Source organism: Haliotis rufescens, unplaced genomic scaffold, assembly GCF_023055435.1.
Source record: "Haliotis rufescens isolate VD_foot unplaced genomic scaffold, xgHalRufe1.0.p SCAF_5, whole genome shotgun sequence".
Taxonomy (NCBI): Eukaryota; Metazoa; Mollusca; class Gastropoda; order Lepetellida; family Haliotidae; genus Haliotis; species Haliotis rufescens.
In genome coordinates this window covers 28,793,761-28,818,530 of record NW_025964223.1, presented here as the reverse complement: position 1 = coordinate 28,818,530, position 24,770 = coordinate 28,793,761, and the positions used below count along the sequence as shown (strand labels likewise).

The following is a 24,770-nucleotide window of genomic DNA, read 5'->3' as shown; positions in this document are numbered from 1 at the left end:
TGTCCACACAATTAAGCGTTAGTGGAAGTTTCACCTCGCACTGACCAGTCATTATGACAACCAGGTAAAGTGTCAGGGTGGTGTAGAGTGAGTGAGTATGGTTTTACGCCGCTTTTAGCAATATCACGGCGGGGGACACCAGAAATGTGCTGTAGGTAGTAGAACACAGGACAGTTGATTGTACTGACGACAGGTGGAGAGACTATCACACAGACAGCAACAAGATGAAAGTCATAGTTTATTTGTCCAAGACACAGGTAACAACACATCAAACAATTAACTGAGTAAGAAACATACTTCATAATCTGACAAGTTGCAATCTTTATGTGGTAAACATTTCTGTGTGTTAACATAACTAGGTATGAATATTAATGACTTACTTGCCACTATTTAATAACAAGCAGCGTGGGCGTGGACATTCCTAGCCTAAGTACAAACCTGTCTCATAGAAATAATGTCATCGTGAGAGTTTTCCCCTTTGAATGCCTTAATATTCTCCTGTTTGTAAGTGAGAAACACCAGGTACAATGGCCTGGACAACCATGGTGGTACAAGTTTAAGTTGTTGAAACAGTCTTCAGTTCTGGTCATTGTATTCAGTTGGGACAATAGGCAGTTCCAGCAAGTTAATTCAAGTGATTGAAATTCCACTTTGTCCAATGTAAAGATGTATAGGCCTTTCTAACAGTTAACCTCATTAATTACACAGTGAAATAACACAGTTCCACACAAGGCACTAATTACACCATTGAGATTCAGACTTGAAATGGATGACAAACACTTGAGAATACATATTTCCTCTTATTAGAAGACATGCCATCGTCCCAGTGCCTTACTGTATTCTGTTTAATGCTGGCACAGTGCCAGCTCACTGCCCTACCAGATCCAATGGGTACATTTGCTAAAAAAAAAAGGATCCTTACTAATCACAATCATATCACAGTATTAGAGGCCCAGTTTCTATTTCTTTTTAACACACTGTATATGACCTGGCATCAATTAGAGACTGGATATACAGCATCTAATGGAGGAAATACGGTCAACTAAAATGGGAATACGGTAAGTTATAATGATGGCTGCTTGGGCGATTCCAGGTGAAAGGATGTAGCTGTGTCTCCTAATGAGGCAGCCTCCTGCTTTGAAAGGGTAGAAATGTTGCCACCCCATGAACCGCTTGATGTAGGACTTGATAGGGCTATCAATGCTATAAAGGAGATGTCTGCTTTCCTGCTTTCCTGCCTTCCTCTCTGATCATAGAGGTGATAGTTTTAGACATCATGTAACCACAGGATTGCTGATCCAAACAAACTAAAAATGTAACTGATCACTTAGAAGTATGGTCCAGAGGAATATATGTAAGTTTGGCGTACACAATAAGGTGTTTATTTAGTTTTCCATATCATCTCAACTGGACATTTTCATATAAATGGAATTTCTTATCAGAATTGATGGAAAGAAATAAGACCTACTTATTTTCAGAATGTGAATTACTTGGTTGATGGATCTGTAATTCAAGAAACGGAACCAAACAAAATACTAAGTATCAACCAGAAAATTGTCATCTGGTTCCAATCCAATCCCAAGTAGACTGATGGGAAGCAACCAGTGGAAGTTCCTCCACAGGTCTTCATGAGAAATCAGAATAATTGGAATTTGAGAGTCCTAAACATCTGTGAGGAATTAGATATTTCATACCCAGTGCATACATCACTGATCACCTGTTTAGCGTGATGATTATCAAGCTTCCCTCATTTTTACAAAAGTATAAACTCCTGCATGGCAGCTTACAATGACCTACATGTAAGCAGTGCACTTCTGTAAGAACTGAGAGAACCTAGCCACGCTGTACAACTTCACTGGTGTAGATTTGTACAATAACACAGGAAGTGTATGGTTTTGCACTGCTTTTAGCAATATTCCAGCAATATCATGACATGAGACACCTGAAATGGGCTTCACAAATTGTACCCATGTGGGGAATCAAACCTGGGTCTTCAATGTAACAAGCAAATGCTTTAACCACTAGGCTCCCCCACCGTCCCTACAATATTAGACCTACATTATGATCTTTCATCAATGGACACATGTAACATAGAACATGGAAGGCCAGATCAATTCATAACACTCGTTTAACAGATTTTTATCCCCAAAATATCACTGATGGTAGGAGGAATAAAAATTACATGAATATCTTGTTAAAAATAATAAATCAATGATTAAGTTTATTATTGCTTTGTGATATTTATAATCTTTTTGCCTGTAATACACAATCACCTCATGTGGTTCATTTGGGGGAAACAAAACGTTTCTATTTGCTTCAGGTGAAGTCTACAGACACAGGTCTGACTTAACACGAGTATGTCCTAAACCACATTTACAAAACAAGTCATTATAACAGGTCTGAAAATATAGGAATATTTCCGAAACAACATGTACAAAACAAGTAATTAAACAGGGCTGACAAAATATAAATGTGTACTCAACCACATGTACAAGCATGCTACATGTATTTACATAGTGTACAGACAATATATGGGGTCCGTAAAGGGATGTAAATAATACTTTCTTTGGTAAGATACTAGGTATAAAGCTTTTCACGTCATAAATAGATGATCACCATAACAAAGGAATATCAACATAAATAACCAGTGAACGTAATGTCACCATACTTTCTGTAATGATAATAGTGATGAAATAAGTCGTCCTTAGTAAGTCTTGGGAATGGTAACGCCCCAGAAAGATGAAGGTAATGTGCGTGCTGTATATTCTACAACTGGTTCAACACTAATCAGCTGACCATAGAATCCATTGTACTGACAGAAACAGGACAAGTAAAATTAAGGCTGTAATAGTAACATCAGTTTGTTCTCAAATGAAGACCCTACAAATAGGGGGCTGTGTGACATGTTTTTTTATACGCTGATCATAGAGGGCATGAACCAAATGGCCCAATGCCTGAGCCTTTTGCAAAAACAATTCAAACCAAAGTACCCTTATGTTAGTATGGGCAGCAGACTGCCACAACCTGCCGACAAGGCTATGTGGTGGCAGTGTGCTCCCTTCTATAGTACAAGCTTCACCATAGAACACTCCATCTCCTTGTGTGTCTGTTCAAAGATTGAGATTAGAATAAGAAGGGAATGACTGTGCCGTGTGAAGCCTCATCCTATGGGGGCTATTTAACGACTATTTGCAAGCACAGAATCAACAGTTTCCACACTCATTAGAGAAACCATGGTAACATATTTTTCTTTAACTCAGCAGTATATCACTCCAAGTCAACATGCAGGCAGAGAGATGATGCATGTGACTTTACATTGAAAACTCCCCCCCCCCCAAAAAAAAACAATGTTGTGTTTCATCACGGATCAGCAGATGTGCAAACCATAACAGCTTTTATGGAATATCACCGTATTCTCAGCTTATCACAGAAAGTAGTGTCTGGCACTGATCATCTGATTGAACCTGTCAAGACTTGGGCATCCAAGACAAGAAATAAGGTAGATGGGCCAGGAACTCGATTTTGGTTACATGCGATGAGCTGTCCTGAAAAATGGAAAAATTGTTCATAGTGAAATTATCAAAAAGACAAAAATAACAAATGTTATTAGGCAGTTGTAATTGATCAAAATATGATCTTTACTGATGTGCAGAGAAATTGTCATCTGACCTTTTCCACGAAATTTATTGTCTTTAATAAAAATGAATTGCAATGTTTTAATAATGATTCCTTTTCATGTCACCAAATAGATATGCAGGCAACATAGTACATGCTGACTCACAATGCCCATTGTGGTAGTGATGCTTGTCCACATGCTGCGGTCGGATTTCACGTCCTTCTCAAGTCCAGTACAGAGAATCTCCTGCAGGGACTCGGTGGATATCTTACCCCTGTGATTGCGGTCAACTTGTTGAAATAATCCCTGAAAATAAGTAGTCATGTTATGTAAACATATTAACACGGATCACCATCTGTGAACAACCAATCTGTGAGTGAGTGAGTGAGTGAGAAAGAGAGAGAGAGAGAGTTTTACACCGCTTTAAGCAATATTCCAGCAATATCACTGCAGGGGACATCAGAAATAGGCATTGTAGTAATTTGTACACATGTGGGGAATCAACCCTGGCCTTCGGATTGACGAGTGAATGCTAGAACCACAAGGCTACCCGACCGCCCCTACCTCAATAAGAAAGTTATGTGTAACTATGGTCTAATGACCATGACCTTAAATAAGCTACAAGCTGCCAGAAGGTTTCTACTGTTGGCGGGAAGTCAGACAGAATGTCCAACACAGCAAGAGTGACAGGTAGATGTGGGTGGGGGGCTTGACTTCAGCTGCTGCAAACACACCCTGGACAAACTTGCCTGAGGGAGAGCTTCTGGTCTAATAACTTACACTGACTGTTTTTCAGGAATGACCGGGTACAATGACATATATTAACAGCTCTAGCATGTGAAATCTGGCACTCACCACAAATTTCCGTATTGCAGTTGCCAAGCTGTTTGTATCCAGGTCTTGAAAGGCCATTTTGGCATCTCCCCTGCAGAACAATTAAGTAATGACATTGAAAAACAGTAACCTGGAGACACATCTCAGAAGAATCAAAGGTCCAAGGATATCAAGCCCTAAATATATCACAGGATCTAACCCTTATAACAAAGATCTTGGGTATCTAGACACTATGACACACTTCTAGGGTATTCATCTAGGTTCTACTATTGTACAGTTCTAGGGTATCTAGCCACTATAACAGTTCTAGGGTATCTAACAACTATAACAGTTTTAGGGTATCTAGCCACCACAACATACTTCTTGGATGTCTAGCCACTATAACACAGTTCTAAGGTATCTAGCCATTATAACATAGTTCTTGGGTATCTAGCCACTATAAGTTCGAGGGTATCTAGCCACTGTAACAGTTCTAGGTTATCTAGCCACTATAACAATTCTAGGGTATCTAACCACTATAACACAGTTCTAGGGTATCTAGCCATTACAACATAGTTCTTGGGTGTCTATCCACTATAACAGTTCTAGGGTGTCTATCCACTATAACAGTTCTAGGGTGTCTATCCACTAGAACACATAGTTCTAGGGTATCTAGCCACTACTGCATGCCCTAGGTTCTAATATTGAACAGTTCTAGGGTATCTTGCCACTATAACAGTTCTAGAGTATCTAGCCATCAAACATAGTTCTTGGGTGTCTAGCCACTATAACAGTTCTAGGGTGTCTATCCACTAGAACACATAGTTCTAGGGTATCTAGCCACTACTGCATGCCCTAGGTTCTAATATTGAACAGTTCTAGGGTATCTAGCCACTCAAACAGTTCTAGGGTATCTAACCACTATAACAGTTCTAGGGTACCTAGCCACTATAACACAGTTCTTAGGTATCTAGCCGCAATGCCACAGTTTTAGGCTATCTAGCCACTATTGCACACCCTAGGTTCTCCAGGGCTTGAGTCAGCTGCTTCATGTTCATGAAGTCCTCGACGTTGAAGGCATCGCTGTTGGAGCGGATGATGTCATACACCTGCTTTGTAAACACCTCCTGTGTCTGGGACAGTGTGTCTGGAATCTGGGTCTTCAGCTGGTTGTAGTTGAGGTTCCTGGAGCAGACACACAACCTCTTGACTATGTGACAGTTTAGCAAGGTCAGTCTAACTGACCACTTATACACATACTGCCAGCATGCTATGTACTAGCCACATTTTCAAGAAAATTTGAAAGTTCTGATTTTGATATATTTGTAAACTCACGTAGGGTACAAAAGGTTAAAGGTAATACATTTTGACCACACTTAAGTGAATGAACAATATAAAAAATATCCACGAATCACTGAAATTCAATGACATTGTAGATACACTTAAAACAATATTCACTCACCTATTTTTCCTATTAATTGTTCACAAGAAGAATTGGTGGAAAATACATTCCCTGATACTATACTTGCCAAGAAATATCCCTTCCCTTACATGTCATACAAGAATTCTTGAGCATAATGTTTACATTTTTTATAATAATTTGTATATTTCTATACTTATCTATCTCACATAATGCATCCTTCTTCGATCCTGTATATTTCTATACTTATCTATCTCACATAATGCTTCCTTCTTAGATCCTGGTGTGGAAATGCCTCAGAACAAAGATTCCAACTTCAGAAAAACACCTGCCCCCAACCCATCCCAATTCTTCACCATGGTCACTGCTTGTCCACCTGGGTCACGCACCAATCAATCCCGAGTGACCCGACCTCAGCTTACTTGACCATTTACCGGGGTAGTATACCTTCCCAAGCCATTTCCGTTCTCAGAGCATAGAAGGTGGAGTCACTGTGACACAGGGATGGTTGGTTCGGCGTACATTGTGTGAGATAGGATATGTTAATAAATATACAATTTATTATAAAATTTCCACATTTTTAAACTTATCCCATCTCACATCATGCATTTATCCCATTGTTGGATGGTGGGGCGCAGATACCCTAGCCTGTATAGACTACAACCGTGAGACAACACCAGGACGTTGGAACTAAACTATGCATCGATCTGAAAGATGAATGGGGGATACTTAACAATAAGCAAAAACCCCTTTGTGTTACTAAGACTTAGAAACATGAAACGAGTGGTTCATGAGTCATGTGTGTTTACGCAGGACATCAGTATTTATTTATTTTTGAGTTGTTTTCTCTCAAACCAACTAAGTAGTATCAGAGACCATATAATAGAGGGACGGCCCTCTAGCCTATGCGCGAAACCATCAGTGCTACGGCTTGTACTGCGCAGCCTGTCCGGAAGCGAGCAGAAGACTCATCGTTGTTGCCTTTTTTTCCCATGCAAAAGATATATTTCACAATACAGAATTACACTCATGTATTTCATGTATTGTTAACATTACAACTGAGATTTGTTGGTGCCCTAAAGCATGTCGTTGTCAGTGTATTTGATGACTGTGATCACGCTTTGTCTTTGTCCGAGAGAACAAAATGGCGCACATGTAAAATCGGCAAAAGTGCAGATTTTGATTTTCAATAACGGCCTCTAATTCGCAATGAAAGTCCTTGGTTACCTAGGTGTATAAAAAGGAGATATGATAAAAATTGGCTTAGTGCCATTAACAAATTTAGGGTGGATCCGAAATTTCAGATTTTGACTCCAGAAATGGGACTAAATCTGAATTTTCCCGAAATAATTACACCACAACTCTTAATTTTCGCATGCTTTCAGACGAATGTGTTCCTATTATCGGTCCTGAATTTAATAGTTTTACATTCATCACGATTTCCCCTTTGGCTTGGTACCAACGTTATTTAGGTACGATCGGTAGTTTTTTTGGTATGATTTTTGGCGCAAGGCCATATTTTACGTCACATATTTTAAGTTAAATTACCATATAGCAGACGACATAACATGCATTTTGTCTGTGATTATCATCCGCATATATCCTTTGAAACATTCTACAAAGTGACTTATATTGTATGATATTAGAATTGTTTTTGTACCTAATTATTTGTATGCTGAAATATCAATCTAATCGGGTAATATCGAATAACGATTGTAAAATTACAATCGTCCTCTTTGCTTTGGAATTTAACAGAAGCCTCCCTTTGAAATAAAAATTACCTCGCTCCGGCAAACCCCATTATCACTGCTAGCCCCAAACTGGCATTAACCAATAACTTTTGATTCTTTCGAAGCCCATTGTCGGACACATCGAAAATTCATTTAACAACGCTTGTTTAATGTGTATTTCTAATTCATTGGAACTATTAGCATTATAAAATAGTAGCGAATTTACATGAAATAAAAACAATAATATGGCGTCATTTTTTTTCTGGCTAATAGAAAAGCAGTCGGTGATCATGCATTTTTGCAAGTAAATCTAGTCTGGACTAAGATATGAAGTTAATATGGAGATATATTTTGTGAACATCGGGAATATGGTGATATGTTACAAGTGTCTTCCCTGCTTCTGGATGAGTTTTATTTACACTTCCTGAGTTCCTGTGCAATTTACCGGATCGTAGTTTTCTGTGGTGTTCGTAGAAGATTTGGTATATTTGTTTATTTATAATAGTTAACAATAGCAGCATAAAATGAGATATATTAAATGATTTTTAAAACAAATAGAATACGTTATAAAATACTTTTGATAAAGGGAACGGCTTTTTCTTCACACGCCCTCGAAAACTTACGCATATGGACAGACGTCATATTTTCATTTCCTATCTTTTTCTTTGAGTGAAACTTTTTGGGAGGTATTTACCAACGGCTTGGTAGTGGTAACATCACTGTCATTCTATTTAGACCAAGAGTCATCCGAAACCAACCCCTAGTCGAAGAGAGGGAATTCTTCAAGTGGCATATCTAGGTCCAAGACGAAATCGTCCAAGTGAATGAAGTCGTCCATGGCTGCGGCGAATGTAAATTGAAATAAATGTCCCGGAAGACACACATGTTCAGCAAATAATTTGCAGCCAACTGACATGTGCTTATGAGAGATATCATAAAAAAATCTTTGTAATCCGCTAAGAGACGTCCTTTTATTGGATTGTCGCTGGTCGTAGTCGGAGAAATCTTGGCTAAGGGAATTAACTCTTACCCCGGATATTATATAATATTGTTTACGTGGTTACGAGAATGGTCAGTCGTGAATGTCTGCGCATCCATTGCGCATCTGCAGCGGTACAGAGAGGTTAACAGCAGGGTGTCGGGGTGTATCAGTTACATGCCAGACCGTAGCGCTGATGGTTTATGATAAACTGTTGGGGAGGGCCGTCCCTCTATTATATGGTCTCTGGTAGTATTGAAGTAGGGATCCTATTCAGCTATGAATAACCGATCCGGAAGGGGACTCTCGTCAATCAGTTCTACAAGAAAACTTCACAGACTACTTCGACAGATGTAGTTGTCAACTCGGCATCCCTTATAAGGCTTCGTTATAGCCATCAATCATGCCTGCAGTGGATGAATCATGCTAAAACAAGAAGGGTAACAATTAAAAATACCCAGAAGACAGTCTTCAAACAGATACTGAGACATTACTTGCTCAAGGCTGAGGTTAGCAGGTAAAAGTTTCTGTCATGGTTCTATATGGATTCAGTGGAAGTGCGTTGTGCCTCAGTAATAGCTTTCGTTAATCACCTGGAATAACCCTTGGCTAAGAGAGATCTTTGGAGATTAGCCATATGCAAAGATGGAGTGTGTCTGGCGCTTGGTGCAGGCAGCTTGAGTGAGGTTGAAGGAGTAGGACCCTTCGTAGTGGCAGACGACGGTATTTTTTATCTGCAATGTCTACGAGGACGGAGAACCAGCTTCTTGCCGGTCACAAGGGTGCAACCGAACACTGTCGGAGGTGGATTGTGGCTGCCGCCTTTTGCAGAACCGGAGGTAGAAGGCCGGTTTGGGGATAGGTGTAAAAGTTGAGGCCTTCCCACGAAATGGCTTGCGCGTTGTGATCCATGGATCTGGGCTGGATGACACGAAGGTTGGCATCTGTGTGTTGAACCCTGTGGTGAATAGGACTACCTCTGGGTCTGTATAAAACTGTTAAATCCACAGAAATATCATTGGGTGAAGTTGCCACTCAGTCAGGGATGGATGATCTGATCGGGACAGCGCATCTGCCATGATGTTGAGGACTCCTGGAATATGTATGGCTCGTGCCTGGATGTACAGTAAAACGATCAGGCAGAAGAACTGGAATGTCGTTGTCAACACTGTCACTGATCTGATTGAGCCCATCTTGTTTATGAACCACACTACTGAAGCATTGTCTGACTAAATCATGAAGTTCCACCCAATGAGATACTGCCAGGATCACTGCCTGGAACTCTTTGGTCTGCAGACCACCGCCTGGCAAATTGGTAGTCCAGCAGGTGGGCCCCCTACCCATCTGATGAGTGTCGATGAACAGATGTATCAGCATGAATGGCTGCAAAGAGACTCCTTTGAAGACATTCGACTCCTGAAGCCACCACCAGAGATGTTGGTGTAATGAAAGCAGAAGGGTGACCAGGGCATCAATGTCGTCGCTCTGCAGGAATGGCGTTAGGAAACGCTGGATTGGTCCCAGCTGAAACTGGCCACTCGGAGTGAGTGCTTGCACCGAGGTCAACAACCCCAAGAGTTGCTTCCACTGTCAAAGCAGGAATGGCCATTTGAGTGCCAATGGCATGAGTAGCTGTATCTTTGACCACCTGTCTGGCAGGACAAATGTCTTCTCCAATTTGGTGTTGAAGAGAGCTCCTATGAACTGCAGGCGTTGCCTGGGCGAGGTCTCTGACTTTGAGACGTCGTTGCTCAACCAGCCCAACTATCGAAGCAACTTTTGAGTGAAATTGAGGTGTTTCACGAGAGTAGCTTGATCTGTGTGTGCCTGAATGCAGTTGTCTAAGTAGGCTTAGAATTTAATCCCCCGACAGTGAAGGAACAGCATGATAGGTTTCGTAATCCTGATGAAAAGCCACAGGGCCATGGAAATTCCAAACGGTAGCACCCTCCACTGGTAGTGTAGGCTTTGGAATACAAACCGCAGTAATGGTCAGTGCTCCCGATGGATTGGTACGTGAAGATAGGCATCTTGCAGATCCAGACTGACCATGAAGTCCTCTGATCGAATGATCGTATGCAGCAGCACAACAGAGATCATGCGGAAATGAAGCAGCTGCTCAAGGTACCACTCATTGAAAATCTTCAGATTGAAAATCATAAGCATCTTGCAGCTGTCTTTCTTTGGGTTCAGGAAAGTCCGGCAGCGTACCTTCTGTGCACAGGCATCATTGTGGTGGGAGGTGTCACCAGCAACGGAAGCTTGTAGCCTACTGTGAGAAGCTATGTGACGAAGGGGTCAAATTCTCTGCAAAAAGACCAAGCCCGTTTGGAGACTTGAATAGTGGGTTGGCTGGAGGAGGAAGGCTGCAGTCGTACCAAAGCTGGGGAAAGTCATTTAGTAGCGGAGTCTCCGGCATCACTGGTTTGTGTGAACGATACTGGTGGTCAAGGGTTTACGTCCTCTCTGTCCATAAACTCCAAGCCTTTTGCCGTGAAGAGAGCCTCTTTTGGAGTTCATCACTTGCTGTAAGTCATGCTGGACTGGTGTAAACTCAGGACAATGTCTCTATTTAACCTGCTGTTGTTCCTCGAATTGCTGGTGCTGGAGCTTAAGGAGATCAACCGATATTTGTAATTGCATCTCCTTGGTGACATCCTGGGTAATTGACTGGATGTTCCTAGCATAAACAGGGTGCTGACCAAGGCTGTTGGTATAACCTCACTTTAAAGTGGTTCTCCCACTGACAGGACCGTAGAATCCCCAGGCGACGCAAGGTTGTGACAGATCCCAGATAATGTGACTTTAAGTCCACAACTCCTTGAAATTTGTCGTGGATAAGGGCTACTGCTCCCCTAACCTGGGCTTCCTCTGAAGAACTGGTCTGTGCAACAGTGGTAGCTATTGCCCATGTAGCTGAGAAGATTGTAGACAGGAGAGGTAACGGGTGTAGAGTCCAGGGCCTAGATTTTCAAAATGATCTTAGCTAAGATAAATCTTAACTACTTACGTTCAAAGACAAGATATCTTAAGGTTAAGATAAGATTTGTTTTCAAAACTATCGTAAACCTGTCGCAGGTCGTTCAGAGCTACGATACCTGTTGTAACTCTGATAGAGAACTCATTTGTGTTGGAGATAGAAAAGCGGGGTTTTTCCCAATGACGTCATGGGGATTTCCCAGCAGCTGACAATAACAACAACATGGAGAAGTGACACGGAATTCACGATCACATGGTCAGTTCACACTGTTAAACATGCAACTATTTGAGTGAAATTCCGTACAATCCTGCATATGTAGGATGTTTTGTTCTTATGATAAGAGATGCCATGACTACCCGAACACAAATAGCACTCGTGTGCTATGCAAAGATATTTTTCAAACCCAATAAATGTTATAATCAATAAGTGTAGTGTTACCACACTATAAGTATTAGAACTTAAATAATGTGCGACAACGGCTGATTTCACTTGGGAAGGTATACTAAGTGGTCAAGCTGAGGTCAGGTCGCACAGATTGACTGGTGCGTGACCCAGATGGACAAGTAATGACCATGGTGATGGAATAGGGATGTGTTGGGGTGAGGTGTTTTTTGAAGTTGGAAACTTTGTACTGAGGTGTTTCCACACCAGGTTGGAAGCAGGAAGAGAGATGCATTATGTGAGATAGGATAAATTTGAAAATTCAGCTTTTGCATTTAACATCATTACAAGGTTTTTACTGAATCCACCCAAGCCCAACTAAGTGTTCCTATGGCAGTGTCAGCTCACCCATCCATATCAGTGTCCAGGCGCTGGAAAGTGGCACGAAGCTGGTCCTTCTCCGTGTCGGGCACAGACTCCACCAACTCAGCACCCTGACAAACAAATAATACAATTAACAACCCCAGTTATTATCCCTAAAGTTGGATGATTTCTTATTTTCACATTATTGTCACATCTCAGAGACACATACACTGCTCTAATATATGGTCAAATGTACTGGAATCCACATCAAAGGGCTGGAAAATTGTTCAGTTGTAAATAAAAAAACAAGATATATATTTGGGGACTTGACAAGCATTTGATCATTTAAACTGATGCTTCCTTTCACTTGTTACATTTATGGTAAATGTAAAATATATCTTAAAATTAAAAATCAATACTAACTAATGATTGACATTCATTAGTTGATGAAATACCGAATGTACCAGAAGAATATACCCACCCATCCTGTTCATCAATAAAAACATTTAATGTGGCTGTATAAAATCATCCCCAGTGTCCTCACTTTTAGAAAATTCTGAAGAAGAAAACAATCATCTGAGGTAACCTAACTTAAGGTAGAGAAGAATGACCTGGGACATTCACCTTGAGTGGGTGAGGAGTGGTAGGTTTGACTGGGCTGACACTCTGCCCGTCCCCTCCTGCCGTTGGCCCGCTGGTCACTGTCAGAGCTGCTGTAGTAGGGGGTGGAGCTTCAGGACTGACAGCTTCTGGCCTCAGGTCAGTGTGGTCAATCTCCATGTCACTGTCTGGGCTGGAAGGGAGTTACCCAAGCTTTTATTACACTGGAAACATTACACAGTTTTATTACATGTGAACCATCATGGATGAGAAACTTCAATATCATTACATTTGAACGAAAAACATTGGAAAGTATCAATAAATCAATTCATAAGGCTTAAAAAAATATAGTCCTGGTTCTCAGGCACCGCCTCATCATCACAAAGTCTGCCTCATGTTTTGTTTTTGTTTCCATTTTCAAAAAATAAAACGAATCCTTAAATATTCTGCGTCTTGAACACATGACCCCAGCAGTGACATGCTACATTACTTAAAAACAATGTGATCCAATATAGCACGCAGTTACCACCCTTTACATGTGCACTGCTTTACTGCGCATCTCTTGTTATGGTCATGGCGGCAATGAGAGTTTGCTTGTTTTGCCATTTGCAAATTTGGTCAATGAAAACATGTAATTTACAACAAAACATCACTAGACAGGATTATTTACAAATTCAATGTCAATGGTGTTTGTGTACTGTATGCCAGACAATGTTTCATATGCAGAGATTTAGATTACATGTGTTGTTATCTTGAAAGATAAACTGGAAATAGCAATCAGCTGATCACACATTTTCTCCCTGATCCATGGGTGATTTAGTTTTAAAATACTTAATGTCATGGCAAATATCATAACTGAAAAGAAATGTCATAGGAATTGATAGGAAGACAGAAGATTTTGTATTTCTAACGAAAAAGGCGTTTCAAGGCGAGTTCATACTGAGTTGATGTGATCAACCAATCATATCATACACAACTTTGCTGAAATTAATCTAAACAAAATTGAATGAAATCTTGGAGAAAACTAATATAAAGCATTACAAATGAAAGTCCAGATACACACAATGGACACTTTTATAGCCAGACGGTGTAATAATAGGACTAACTTGCGTACTTCAGTACAGATTTGTTGACACATTTCTTCCAGAATGGTATGCTCACAATAACCTGTTGTAACGCATTGTAATGATATTAAAGCTCATTGTATGCATGTATTATGCACACACTGTAGTCATAAGGTTGTCAACTATTTGTTACTCATCAAGGAATACATTTATGTTGGGAGGCCCTTTCCCAGGTTGATGGTGCACAACAGTTTATTTGGTAACATACTAGGTTGAACAACAACAGTAACAACAACAAAAAGCCGCCCACTCACACTATTTTTTCAATAGCCATTGCCTGACCAATTTTTATTATTTGTTTAGGCCTAATGTATTTGAAAGATATTTCAAGTGATTATTATCGAAAAATACTGTCTTTAAAACAATAATTCATTCTCAAAAGCCCATTCTTTTCACCAGTGTTACAAAAGCCACTACATCCCGACCCTTGCTGGCATGCAGTATGTTTTAATCTCACATTCTAGATTTGTCATCTTCTATGTGTGGCACTGTCACCTCCACTCTGTCTTGACCTTCCAAGCTGTAAGAAATTCATCATCATCATCATTATCAGCAGCAGCATAATCATCGTTATTGGAATACATCATCATCTAAATACCCAAACATACCATCAATATGAAAAGTTCTGGGTGTAACAACAAGCATATGTATAGTTGCATGCATGAAGTAGATTAGTTTGCGTGCTTACAGGCTGCATTTGAACCAGATACACAACCAGGCAACATATTTCTGCAGGCGTCAAAGTGACCAGGTCTCTGCTGTACTGGAGATAACTGGCTGCCACGCTGTCACCTCCAACAGTGTGTGTGTGGTGGTGCTACTTACATCCTGCGGTTCTGGTCGGCCACCCAGGCTGCCGGGCTGCGGTTGAGGGAGTTGGCTTCCACAGAGGGCAGGACGCTGTGGCGGGGCCTGAGGCTGGGGTGAGACTCATCTCGCATTGCTACAATGAATGTGAGAGGGTCCTGTGACAATCTGACAGAACCCAAGACACACAGCACACCTTTCTATTCAGATATATGGGCCACCATTTGGTCAAAAAATACAAAGTTGAAAAAAAGGACAAAAGTACGCAATTAAGGCCAAATATTACGAATAAAGAACTAAATGTTACTACTAAAGGTCAAAATACAATATTAATAGTCAAATGTTACGAAAAGACGTCATAAGAAAAGAAAGAACAATGTGTACGAAAGAACGACAGTGAGCACGAAAGGACGTTTTCAATAAAGATCGTCAGTGAGCACGAAAGGACGTTTTCAATAGTGAACGTCAGTGAGCACGAAAGGACGTTTTCAATAATGAATGTCAGTGAGCACGAAAGGACGTTGACAATAAAGAACGCCAGATGGCGCTGCAATTTGTAAAACATTCCGAGTTTAATCAGCTTGTTCTGCCGTGTATATGATAACTGCATACCGAGGTGCACAATGTATTACGTCATTCCTCGTGCACTCACTGTCTGAAGTCACACATATATATACATGTATTTATAATGTATAATGTACACATTGTGTATAAACATGTTGCGTTAAGCTTTGTCCCCGCTTAAGGGCCTTTTCATAAATACAGTATACTGTGTAATCCAACATCTGCCTAACATTTGTACATGTATTTTGTATACAACCTTAAAAAAACACTCACTTAACGCTAAACTAGGATTCATCTACAGTGATCCAATAACTGTTCATGCTTGGTGCAACACAAGGGTGCTATGATGCCGAGTTTTGTTTCAGACGCACATTTTCATCTGAAAAGTGAATGTTGTGCGAGAGTTTGTTTTATTTAACAGCTTTTCGGAAACTGTGTGCGAACAAAATGCTGCCTAATATCTGAACAAATATATATACCAAATGGAATTGTATGCATATGTATAACTTACACATTCGTTAGGAAAAATAGCTCGCCATAAATAAAGAAAATCGAGTTTCATCTATGACACCAGTTTTTGTTTTCAAACCATATTTATTTCGCTTGTTTACATCCACATTTATGTATGACGTCAGACGGTGAGTGCACAAGGAATGATGTAATACATTGTGCACCTCGGTATGCAGTTATCATATACACGGCAGAACAAGCCGATTAAACCCGGAATGTTTTACAAATTGCAGCGCCATCTGGCGTTCTTTATTGTCAACGTCCTTTCGTGCTCACTGACGTTCTTTATTGAAAACGTCCTTTCGTGCTCACTGACGATCTTTATCAAAAACGTCCTTTCGTGCTCACTGACGATCTTTATTGAAAACGTCCTTTCGTGCTCACTGACGTTCTTTTGTACACATTGTTCTTTCTTTTCTTATGACGTCTTTTCGTAACATTTGACTATTAATATTGTATTTTGACCTTTAGTAGTAACATTTAGTTCTTTATTTGTAATATTTGACCTTAATTGCGTACTTTTGTCCTTTTTTCAACTTTGTATTTTTTGACCGAATGGCCACCCATACAGATATTTCAATGTATTTTTTATCAGTTAATCTTTACTCATATTTGTCAGTACATTGTAAGTGGCATAACTCCATCAGCAGCAGTCACAGGATGGTTATTAATCATGTCAAACAAGTGGACCATGTGCTCCTGGTGCAACTTGTCCTTCACTGTGGCAGACCGACAATGACTGGAGGCAAGTGTTTCTGACTGGACATAAGTAATTTCTTTTATATGATATTCTCACATAATAAAATAACTCAGCATATCTGCAGCAAAAAGCACTGACATGTAGAATTTACATCATCTAAATTAAGTTGCATTGTTGCCACGGTGAACCTGACGTTAATCCACGGCATGCATTATATACCGTCACCTGGTCAGTTAGTAGTCATTTCCTCATGCAAGGCATTAGTCAGGGCTGTCATGCAATAGGTCTCTGCTATATACTCTCAACACCATTAATTATAAAAGCATTATTTCATCTTTAATCTATGAAATTACAAATATTAATAATTATCATATGAAGCTCCTTACAGGGGTTTTGGCTAGGAATCAAACTGATTAAAGTGAGGCATGGAGCGTGTCCATACTTAGGGGAAGTAACCCAGTTCTGCATGAGCGTGTAGGTTTCCTTAAAACCTTGACATTTGGAACGCAAAATATTTTCAGAATGTGATCTGGATTAAAAAGCTCAAGTATTAACTTGACAGAGAGCAGAGAAGAAGGAGGACATGCATTTACACATCTAGACCTGAGAAAGTTGGCGTACTACGCGGCAAACTTAGACGTGCTTGTAAGTTTGTAACTGTTCGTTTCTCTCTGGAGAGTAAAACAGGGGAATCGTCTCTATCATCTGTAGCAAGAAACATCCTAGTCAGCAAACATGAGCTGGTAGAGGCTGTTCTACATGGACACCCTCCTGACCCAACGAAGTATGTATGTATACAGATTGGGATACTGCTACATGTACCCACATTGAATACAAAAACTTAGCTATTTCCTCTATCTAAACTCTTTTGTAATCTGTGATGCCTTGTACAGTGGACATGATACATGAACCACTGTTTGCCTTCCATGTCCTATACAGTTATCACACTCCCCAGTCCTGTAGAATACCTGTCTCTCATCCTGATGAAGCTAAGCAACTATGAGTTTTTTCAGTGTCAGAGTGAGCTGCTTGGAATATTATTCCAGTCATATCTGGCAATGTCAGCTTAATGTGGGACTGACAAGCCTAGAAACATAATTGGGGTTATGTTTCTGGTATGCCCAAGGGGTAGGTCAGTTAGGTCTTCACCACATAAAACTAGCTTCTGGCTTGCTGCTCAATGGCACCACCTACAAAACTCATTATGTCTGTATGGCAAATGTGCTGTTTTGTCTCCATGTAAGAAGTTGGAACAGCACGGGAGACCTAACCTAAAACATTAGTCTTTATGTACCATACCTGCATGAATGCATATGCTGTAGTACTACTAAAACAGGACCATGTATGGATCAAGGACACATGACACACAACCTGTGTTTATCAATGCCTGGGGACCCTTGAGTCCAGTGAGATGATAAGCAAACACAAGCCAGTGCTGACTACATTTCTAAGTGCACAATAAAAGCCAACTGTTGTTTGATGTTTGACAAGTAGACAAGACTGAGATACAGAGACTGGTATGAGGTTTCTTGTTAAGTTAACTTTATGTTTCATTACTAAAGGCTCTTGACAAATGGAATGTTATATCAAGTACAGTCAATCATGAGGCAATAGGAACCTCTCCAACAGTCTGAAGACACAAAACCTCATGAGCCTTGTGTACTGTACAAAGTGCTTAATGTATATCTCAGTAATATGCTGTCTAGAAATAAAATGCCCTATAAATTTAGTAAAACCCTGACCACGGCCTCTATTTAAGCTTGGTAACTGTCCTCGTTTCTTCAGTTTACTTGGAGAGTTGAAGATTGACGCCTGCGAAGGGAGACGCTGGGAGAGAAAGTCGGGGTTCATCCTGATTGGCTGCTGCATAAGTGCTGGCGCTGATGCTGAAACTGAAGCATAATCAAGTGGTATACATATATATTACTATATTACCTTGAAGTTAACACTTTTTGATAAAGTGGAAAATCTCCTCGGCAAGCCTCAGAGTGTTTCCACTTTTATCAACTCGTGTTGATATATTTGATATCAGAAGACACTCGGGTGAGATTCTCTATATCTCCAACAGGTATGTAATGAAACTTGATCTATCACATCACACAGGCCAATGATTTAAGATATTGGAGAAATTGGAGATAAATGGACATGATCAACAACACTCAGAGATTGTGAGGAGTTTTGAGATGAAGTATTTTGTAAGAAGAATAGGAACTCAACAGTACATATAGAATCTTTCACCAGGACCAGGTACGAGGTATTGGCATAGATCTATGATATTAGACGTGGCTAATTATTGTGCAGTTTTATGCTTGCAAACGGTTTTGGGGTTTAAAATGATCTGCATCAAATAATTGCTGTATTGGGCCAGTGTGGCAGATACCCTATTCATGTATATGCTTTGACCAGGTGTGTGAAATATTGGCTGAACATACTAAAGATGCCAGACTTCCGTTTACCAAGAAAGTGCTACAGTATGTTTTCACGAAATGAGAAAACAACCCTCACGAAATTCAGTTGTCATACTTTGTAAATTGAGAATGGATGTCATTATAATATTCCAAGAAATTTACGAAAATGCAAACTTTGTAAATTAGACTGTTGAAACTGAGTACCACTTCCTGCTTATTTGTCCAGCATATGTCAAGTTACGGCAACTGTATCTCAAAGCAAAGTTCTATTGTCATTCTAACTTTCATAAATTGAATATGCTTCTGTCATCACCAGTTACATATATTATTACAAATCTAGCAAAATATCTAAATTATGCAAATGAAGTAAGAAATGCAAAACTGAATGTCTAAAACCTGTCTGTACTCAACTGTTGTACACAAAGGCCCGTGTCCTATATGTATCGGAAATAAAATGATTGATATTAGACTTGCCTCCAAAGAGTCCAATACCAGTTGTTCTTATAGACAGCTTAGATGTCAGGACCACAATGTTCAACAATTACCATGTCAAAGACATGGTGGTATGTGGTGCATGAGTCTTATCATGTTAATAGTGGAAAATGAATGGACAGGACTTGTTTCTTAAATGTGCAATATGTCAAAAAAATATTTAAGACTGTCAGGCTACAAAACAACATATTTCAGAACATTTTGAGAACCGCTCTACTTTAATGTGTGAAGGCTAGCTACCTAGTTTCTTTCAGCTAAGATCTCTTTAAACTAAGATTGAGTAGAATTCTGTCACAAAAGCATTGAAACTTCTGAGCTGATACTGGACTATTGTAATGGCTCCTTCAACACCACTGCAATATTGATAGATCTTTTGCAGTAGTGTTCAATAGTTTGACATTTAGTCCCATTATAGTGCTCCACACAGAACTCCTTGTAACAGTCCACAAGTTTAAATGCCCAGTCCCAGACTCAGCATCTCTGCTCGGTAGTTGTTGAGAGAAGGAAGGATTCACTGATTGTCAGCCATAAAATCATGAAGGTTTTCTGAAGCCAGTGCTGACTACATTTCTAAGTGCACAATAAAAGCCAACTGTTGTTGACAAGTAGACGAGACTGAGATACGGAGACTGGTATGACGTTTCTTGTTAAGTTAACTTTATGTTTCATTACTAAAGGCTCTTGACAAAAGATTATGAAGGTTTTCTGAACTAAAACCTTTTGATTGACAAGATAACTATTGTTATATGCATCGGCAGGTCACAGCTCTTCATCACCAAATACAATTAAGTTTTTTTTTAGCAAAACAAATGCAAAAGTACATGATTATTAGTATTTGTTTCATGCTATATCTATCGATACTATCGATATCATTTTCAGTGATACAACAGCCTTAGACCTTCGTCTTGTTTCAGACTAATCCAGAGGACTAGTGTAAACCTTATTCTACTAGTTTTCAAAGCTTGTCGCTAGTCCTACTTGAACAAAATAAAAATGTTAATGAATGTTTTATTCTGTTCCAAGTTTGTGCAAAGTTGAACTGCTTTAGAATAGTCTACAGATGCTACTAGGTATTGAGACAACCATCACTGGATTGTTACTTGTCCTTAGCACAGTTTAACAGTTTAGTAGTCTAGGACTAGCAGACTAGAATAAATTTCGAAAGCTGCACAATGGCTCCTTGTCAATCATATATCACATCTGTTCACGCATAAACCATGCATATGAAATTTGACATTTCTTTGCGTTGTACTTGTAGAAACGTTTCTAACATAACTATTTCTAGGGTGAGGGCAACAACTACTTTGTCTAATGAAAATATGGCCCGAACTGTAATCTGAGCAGAGTGAGCCCCAAATTGAAGTTATCCCCGAGAGATATTGAGTTTAGTCTACAAACATTAAATTGCCTAGCTATATATAGACTGCTTAAGCACCTAAAGCTGGTCCACATCAACACGCCTTACAGTGTAATGTGTTTACCATCATCCTATATAGAATTGGGTATTAATAAAGTTATCTCACAGCTCATGAAAAACCTAGCAAAGCCTTTTACAAGAGCAATGTGCAACTACAATGAATATGAAATATTACACTAAATGAGTTACCTGCACGCCGCCCTAGATGGATATAAATGTACAAACAAATGATCTCTACTCATAGCATTAAATACTTGTCTGAAATAAACTTGTCTACTGTCAAAATAGATATGCATTACGATATGGGAGTCACATAGTTGAGTGTTTACACAGAAGGACACATAGTTGAGTGTTTACACAGGACACATAGTTGAGTGTTTACACAGAAGGACACATTGTTGAGTGTTTACACAGAAGGACACATTGTTGAGTGTTTACACAGAAGGACACATTGTTGAGTGTTGATACAGGACACATAGTTGAGTGTTTACACAGGACACATTGTTGAGTGTTTACACAGTACACATAGTTGAGTGTTTATACAGGACAAATAGTTGAGTGTTTACACAGGACAAATAGTTGAGTGTTTACACAGAAGGACACATAGTTGAGTGTTTACACAGGACACATAGTTGAGTGTTTATACAGAAGGACACATTGTTGAGTGTTTACACAGGACACATAGTTGAGTGTTTACACAAAAGGACACATAGTTGAGTGTTTACACAGGACACATTGTTGAGTGTTTACACAAAAGGACACATTGTTGAGTGTTTACACAGGACACATTGTTGAGTGTTTACACAGAAGGACACATAGTTGAGTGTTTATACAGAAGGACACATTGTTGAGTGTTTACACAGGACACATTGTTGAGTGTTTACACAGGACAAATAGTTGAGTGTTTACACAGGACACATAGTTGAGTGTTTACACAGGACAAATAGTTGAGTGTTTACACAGGACACATTGTTGAGTGTTTACACAGGACACATAGTTGAGCGTTTACACAGAAGGACACATTGTTGAGTGTTTACACAGGACACATTGTTGAGTGTTTACACAGGACAAATAGTTGAGTGTTTACACAGGACACATTGTTGAGTGTTTACACAGGACACATAGTTGAGCGTTTACACAGAAGGACACATTGTTGAGTGTTTACACAGAAGGACACATTGTTGAGTGTTTACACAGGACAAATAGTTGAGTGTTTACACAGGACACATAGTTGAGTGTTTACACAGGACAAATAGTTGAGTGTTTACACAGGACACATTGTTGAGTGTTTACACAGGACACATAGTTGAGCGTTTACACAGAAGGACACATAGTTGAGTGTTTACACAGAACACATAGTTGAGTGTTTACACAGGACAAATAGTTGAGTGTTTACACAGGACAAATAGTTGAGTGTTTACACAGGACACATTGTTGAGTGTTTACACAGGACACATAGTTGAGCGTTTACACAGAAGGACACATTGTTGAGTGTTTACACAGGACACATTGTTGAGTGTTTACACAGAAGGACACATAGTTGAGTATTTACACAGAAGGACACATTGTTGAGTGTTTACACAGGACACATTGTTGAGTGTTTACACAGAAGGACACATAGTTGAGTATTTACACAGAAGGACACATAGTTGAGTGTTTACACAGAAGGACACATAGTTGAATGTTTACACAGGACAAATAGTTGAGTGTTTACACAGGACACATTGTCGAGTGTTTACACAGGACACATTGTTGAGTGTTTACACAGGACACATAGTTGAGTGTTCATACAGAAGGACACATAGTTGAATGTTTACACAGGACAAATAGTTGAGTGTTTACACAGGACACATTGTCGAGTGTTTACACAGGACACATTGTTGAGTGTTTACACAGGACACATAGTTGAGTGTTCATACAGAAGGACACATAGTTGAATGTTTACACAGGACAAATAGTTGAGTGTTTAGACAGGACACATTGTCGAGTGTTTACACAGGACACATTGTTGAGTGTTTACACAGGACACATAGTTGAGTGTTTACACAGAAGGACACATAGTTGAGCGTTTACACAGAAGGACACATTGTTGAGCGTTCATACAGGACACATTGTTGAGTGTTTATACAGAAGGACACATAGTTGAGTGTTTATACAGAAGGACACATAGTTGAGCGTTTACACAGAAGGACACATAGTTGAGCGTTTACACAGAAGGACACATTGTTGAGTGTTTACACAGAAGGACACATTGTTGAGTGTTTACACAGGACACATAGTTGAGTGTTTACACAGAAGGACACATTGTTGAGTGTTTACACAGAAGGACACATTGTTGAGTGTTTATACAGAAGGACACATAGTTGAGTGTTTACACAGGACACATTGTTGAGTGTTTATACAGAAGGACACATTGTTGAGTGTTTACACAGAAGGACACATTGTTGAGTGTTTACACAGGACACATAGTTGAGTGTTTATACAGAAGGACACATAGTTGAGTGTTTACACAGGACACATAGTTGAGTGTTTACACAGGACACATAGTTGAGTGTTTATACAGAAGGACACATAGTTGAGTGTTTACACAGGACACATAGTTGAGTGTTTACACAGAAGGACACATTGTTGAGTGTTTACACAGAAGGACACATTGTTGAGTGTTTACACAGGACACATAGTTGAGTATTTACACAGAAGGACACATAGTTGAGTATTTACACAGGACACATAGTTGAGTGTTTACACAGAAGGACACATAGTTGAGTGTTTACACAGGACACATAGTTGAGTGTTTATACAGAAGGACACATAGTTGAGTGTTTACACAGGACACATAGTTGAGTGTTTACACAGGACACATAGTTGAGTGTTTACACAGAAGGACACATAGTTGAGTATTTACACAGAAGGACACATTGTTGAGTGTTTACACAGGACACATTGTTGAGTGTTTACACAGAAGGACACATAGTTGAGTATTTACACAGAAGGACACATAGTTGAGTGTTTACACAGAAGGACACATTGTTGAGTGTTTACACAGAAGGACACATAGTTGAGTGTTTACACAGAAGGACACATAGTTGAGTGTTTACACAGAAGGACACATAGTTGAGTGTTTACACAGAAGGACACATAGTTGAGTATTTACACAGGACACATAGTTGAGTGTTTACACAGAAGGACACATTGTTGAGTGTTTACACAGGACACATAGTTGAGTGTTTATACAGAAGGACACATAGTTGAGTGTTTACACAGAAGGACACATAGTTGAGCGTTTACACAGAAGGACACATTGTTGAGTGTTTACACAGAAGGACACATTGTTGAGTGTTTACACATTGTTGAGTGTTTACACAGAAGGACACATTGTTGAGTGTTTACACAGAAGGACACATTGTTGAGTGTTTACACAGAAGGACACATTGTTGAGTGTTTACACAGAAGGACACATAGTTGAGTGTTTATACAGAAGGACACATAGTTGAGTGTTTACACAGGAGGACACATAGTTGAGTATTTACACAGAAGGACACATTGTTGAGTGTTTACACAGGACACATTGTTGAGTGTTTACACAGGACACATTGTTGAGTGTTTACACAGAAGGACACATAGTTGAGTATTTACACAGAAGGACACATTGTTGAGTGTTTACACAGGACACATTGTTGAGTGTTTACACAGGAGGACACATAGTTGAATGTTTACACAGGACACATAGTTGAGTGTTCATACAGAAGGACACATAGTTGAATGTTTACACAGGACAAATAGTTGAGTGTTTACACAGGACACATTGTCGAGTGTTTACACAGGACACATTGTTGAGTGTTTACACAGAAGGATACATAGCTGAG

The 24,770-nt window shown here is 39.6% G+C and overlaps 1 protein-coding gene across 6 annotated transcripts in view; it reads right to left on the bottom strand.

Moving 5' to 3' along the window:
- Positions 1–225: 225 nt before the first annotated feature.
- LOC124126773 overlaps positions 226–24,770 on the bottom strand; it is a 72,271-nt gene continuing 47,726 nt past the window's right edge. For 2 of the 6 annotated variants that reach the window (XM_048383723.1, XM_048383726.1), the window contains 11 exons: positions 21,094–21,105; positions 18,330–18,479; positions 17,209–17,292; positions 14,832–14,949; positions 14,464–14,526; positions 12,907–13,075; positions 12,328–12,413; positions 5,447–5,614; positions 4,472–4,541; positions 3,782–3,922; positions 226–3,545 (listed from right to left, as the gene is read on the bottom strand). In XM_048383723.1, coding sequence (XP_048239680.1) covers positions 3,468–3,545; positions 3,782–3,922; positions 4,472–4,541; positions 5,447–5,614; positions 12,328–12,413; positions 12,907–13,075; positions 14,464–14,526; positions 14,832–14,949; positions 17,209–17,292; positions 18,330–18,479; positions 21,094–21,105 — 1,139 coding nt within the window. In that variant the 3' untranslated portion in view covers positions 226–3,467. The remainder of the gene's footprint in view (positions 3,546–3,781; positions 3,923–4,471; positions 4,542–5,446; positions 5,615–12,327; positions 12,414–12,906; positions 13,076–14,463; positions 14,527–14,831; positions 14,950–17,208; positions 17,293–18,329; positions 18,480–21,093; positions 21,106–24,770) is intronic. The other 4 variants (XM_048383725.1, XM_048383727.1, XM_048383724.1 and 1 more) reach the window with 4 other exon arrangements.